This window comes from Rutidosis leptorrhynchoides, chromosome 5 (genome assembly GCF_046630445.1).
Source record: "Rutidosis leptorrhynchoides isolate AG116_Rl617_1_P2 chromosome 5, CSIRO_AGI_Rlap_v1, whole genome shotgun sequence".
NCBI classification, from domain to species: Eukaryota; Viridiplantae; Streptophyta; class Magnoliopsida; order Asterales; family Asteraceae; genus Rutidosis; species Rutidosis leptorrhynchoides.
Genome location: NC_092337.1, coordinates 391,963,180 through 391,967,169, shown reverse-complemented (window position 1 = coordinate 391,967,169; position 3,990 = coordinate 391,963,180). Strand labels below are relative to the sequence as shown.

Genomic DNA, 3,990 nt, shown 5'->3' with positions numbered 1-3,990 from the left:
AAGCCATTTAAAAGTATTTGTAGTTGCAAAATCACCTGAAAGTTGGCTACAACATAGTTACATAGATGCACTTTTTATCATTATCATATGATGAACAAACAACTGAAGTTTGGACTTGAATTTGGTCTTAGTAAGTTACATACAATTTACATTTTCATTTCATATGCAAGTATCTCTCTGTCTACAAGAGCTATTTCATACAAGGCTACAACTGATTTAAAACTCACGAAACTGAAACACATAATTTCAAACTCATGTTTTCATATGCATTTAAAACTCAAATCAATCACTCAAATCAATCACTCAAATCATTCATTTTCATATAATAATGATGAAATACCAAAGTTTAAAAACTCATAAAATAAATTGCAAATGTATCAAATATAACATATTCATATGTTCCTCTTTTCACCAGAGTCTACCCACTCAGCTATATGAGTCGGAATCGGAGCAGCGAGAAGAGGTGTTGCCCTAAGCAATGTAAGACCAAAAATGTCACTCATGTCCATTTCTTCTTTCGGATATGGAAGCTTCCAATCAAAATGATACACGAGTGATGCCACCATTAAGCTCACAACCCGATAAGCCAACGGTATTCCGGGACACATCCTTCTGCCTGACCCGAATGGTAGAAACTCAAAATTTTGACCCTTGTAGTCCAACTCGCTTCCCATAAACCTCTCTGGATTGAACATCAATGGGTTATCCCAATATTTCGGGTCACGTGCAATGGCCCATGCGTTTATCATTATTTGTGTATCTTTTGGTACTATATAATTATTAAGTTTTACTTGGGCATCTGTTTTATGAGGAATTAACAATGGTACAGATAAATGAAGTCTCATTGTTTCTTTGATAACGGCATGTAGATAAGGTAATTCTAGGATTTTTGCTTCTTGGATTATTCCGTCTTTGTCTACTATCGTTGTTACTTCATCGCGGAGTTTTGAAAAGATATCGGGGTTAAGTAATAATTCAGTCATTGCCCATTCCGTTGTGTTTGAGCTCGTTTCTGTTCCTGCTAGAAACAATTCCTGCGGATTTAAAGATATAATAACATTAGCATCAACTTCTTCAATCTATAATTGATACCCATGTGGTAGTTAAAAGTATGTTACAAATTTGTTATTGTTTATTGTTTTATATAACTTGTACAAAACATTGTTATCTATTTAAAGGAAAGGATTAACGACTTTTGTTGTTATTCTATAAATTTAAGCCAAAAAAAGTATAAAGTACTAGTTTTGTAAAGTCGGTGTCTTATTAACATGTGCAGAGCGTATCATGTCAAAAAAGTACTCATATACTGATTATTTGAAATGAAATTTATAAAGACGATCGATGGGCTAACAGGATTTAATTAATTAATTAATTACCATAAGTAGAGTCTGAACGTGTAGGAGTTTGAAGTCTGATTCATGATCCTCAGCGTAATCTAACAGTGAATCTAACATATCACCAAACCTCGAAAGCTTTGATTCTCGATGCTTTAGCCTGTCATCAATGAAACCTCGAGTCATCTTATGTAACCAATCATAGCCTGTTTTCGATTGACCTCGTATGTTTTGAGGATCTAACGGCTTTAAAATTGGAAATATGTCTGCTATATTGAACTTCCCGTTTGTAAGCATTATTGTCTTCACCGCCGTTTTAAACCCACCGATATCTTCAGATTCGTAGGTTGTCACATTTTGTGAAAGAATCGTGTTTGACATCATATTTAATGCCACTGCGAATGCTAACTTCCCTATGTCAACATTCGTTTTCCCAGAGTTACAAAGAAAGTCAACCATTCCACTTACTACATTTTGTCTAAGGTCACGAAGTGTATCGAGCTTATGTTGGTGGGTGAGGAAAATGTTGAGTGCTTTTCGAATAGTACGCCATTCTTCATTTGGTGAAATCCACGCCATTGCCACTTTATGAGTTTCTAAAACGGTGACTGCGTCTGGGATATTACGCCCAGAGCAGAACTCGTCATTTCTTTGGAGAATTTCTCTAGCAGCGTCTGGTGTGGATGCTATCACACTGGTGACGCTGCCTAAGCGGATGGTCATAAGTGGACCGTATTTTTCAGCTAGTTTGGCTAATGACTCGTGTGGTTTTGGACCGACATCTAGTAAGTTTCCGATGATGGGAAGGCCAGTAGGGCCGGGCGGCATTCGTCTTTTACAGTAGAGGTCAAGTATACGGATGAAGAAAAGGAAGAAAATAATGGAAGATAGAACTAGATATACAAGCTCCATGATGTGTGAGTATTATGTTTGTGTCTTGTTTTGTGAGTAATGATATGTGATGCGGTCTAATTTATAGAATTATTGTGCCAAGTTGAAACATTATTTTATTCATAAAGTTATTATTCAAACACTGACACTTGATATATATTTTACGTAGTACTAACTATAGCAACAAAGATACTACTCCGTATAATATGTGGGGCAAAATCTGTTACGTCTATTGTGTTGGAGGTCTAGTAGTTTGACCCCTAAACAAATTTTTGAATGTTGGCTGCTTTCATTTATTTATTTTTATTTATTACTTAATTGTGTTTTTGTTTTTTCACTTAAGATTTTTCTGGAGTGTGGTTCGACCATATCTTTGAAACTTGATTGGAGCCATCGGTTAATTATGTGGGTATTATGATATAATAAAAGACAGTAATAATAAAAAAGGCTGCATGGAAAACATGTAAAATATATAGACGTGGCCGGTTGATGACAAAAAAATAAAAAAATAAAAAATAAGAAATAATGATTTATATTCCATCTAATCTTCTAATTTTGGTTTTGAGACGTTATAAGATTCTCCCCGAGTCCCAGTAACATGACACATGCAAGATATACAAAAATAAATAAATTAATTAATCAAATTTATAATAACGGATTCTCTAAATCTCTTCTTTACACAAACATAACTTGATATACTATGTAAATTAACAAAAGTAGTTGTGAAGATCCTAGCAGTTTTGAGACATATGGAGTTGTCTTAAATAACTTAGGATTATATATATATATATATATATACTACTTAAAGACCCGCGGTTTCGCCGGATTTTTGAAGGGTCTAATCATTTAAATTATAAAATTAAATATATAAATAAAATTATTATATCTAGATGAACATTAAACCAAATGTTTTTTGGGGACTTAAAGTTTTTAAAGCTTCAAAATTTACTAACGAACTATTATTAAGTCTACGATGAACATTAAGCCAAATGTTTTATAATGGATTCAAATTTTAAAGTTTCAACGAATAATTAAAAAAACAAAATTTTTATTCAAATTAAATAAATCTTCTCCGATATCGTGATGTAGTTTTAGGCGATTGAATTAAGAATTGTGGATAGTTATCTCAGATCTTCGTTGTATTTACTCACATATTCGACAATGTTGTTATTATTGTTAGATGATCATGAATTGTGAATAATGTCATAACTCTTTGTCTTGTTGTTAGTACTTTGTGCATCTCTGAGAAAATCTTCTGTCGTAATTCGTCAGCCTATAATGAGTTGAAACATTATATTTGTAATAAAATGCATAATATTGTAATATTTTTTTTAAATATTTAAAAGATGCATGAAGTTTATGATTTAGTATACCTCATCCATATAATTGTGCATAATAGTAAGCTTTCAAACTAAAAATGACATAGAATTGTGATAACTTGACACAACCCCTTCGTCTCCTTTATTCACAAAATCTTTCCCTAAGTATTTGATATTGTGACTTCTAAATTTCTAAATTTTGTAGTAAGTGCAAACTCTTCATTCGTAATTTCAGATGTTAAAGATTTCATTTTTCAAATTTAAGTCCAAAAACTTCAATATGATTGTTGATTAAATGTCACAATCAAGATTAATTTAATGTATGTTAATCTCAAAATTGAAATATGAAAAAGTAATTAATATAAAACTAATAATAATAAATAAGGTAAAGAAATAGTTTCGTGTACTTGCCTGTTGCATATCAGTTGGACGTAATTCACCAATTC

At 32.2% G+C, this 3,990-nt stretch overlaps 1 protein-coding gene across 1 annotated transcript; it reads right to left on the bottom strand.

Moving 5' to 3' along the window:
* Positions 1 to 392: 392 nt before the first annotated feature.
* LOC139849842 (geraniol 8-hydroxylase-like) lies at positions 393 to 2,246 on the bottom strand. Its single transcript, XM_071839460.1, has 2 exons — positions 1,377 to 2,246; positions 393 to 1,034 (listed from the first exon to the last, which is right to left on the bottom strand). Exons 1-2 carry the CDS (start codon positions 2,244 to 2,246, stop codon positions 393 to 395), a joined length of 1,512 nt encoding a protein of 503 aa, XP_071695561.1.
* Positions 2,247 to 3,990: the final 1,744 nt, after the last annotated feature.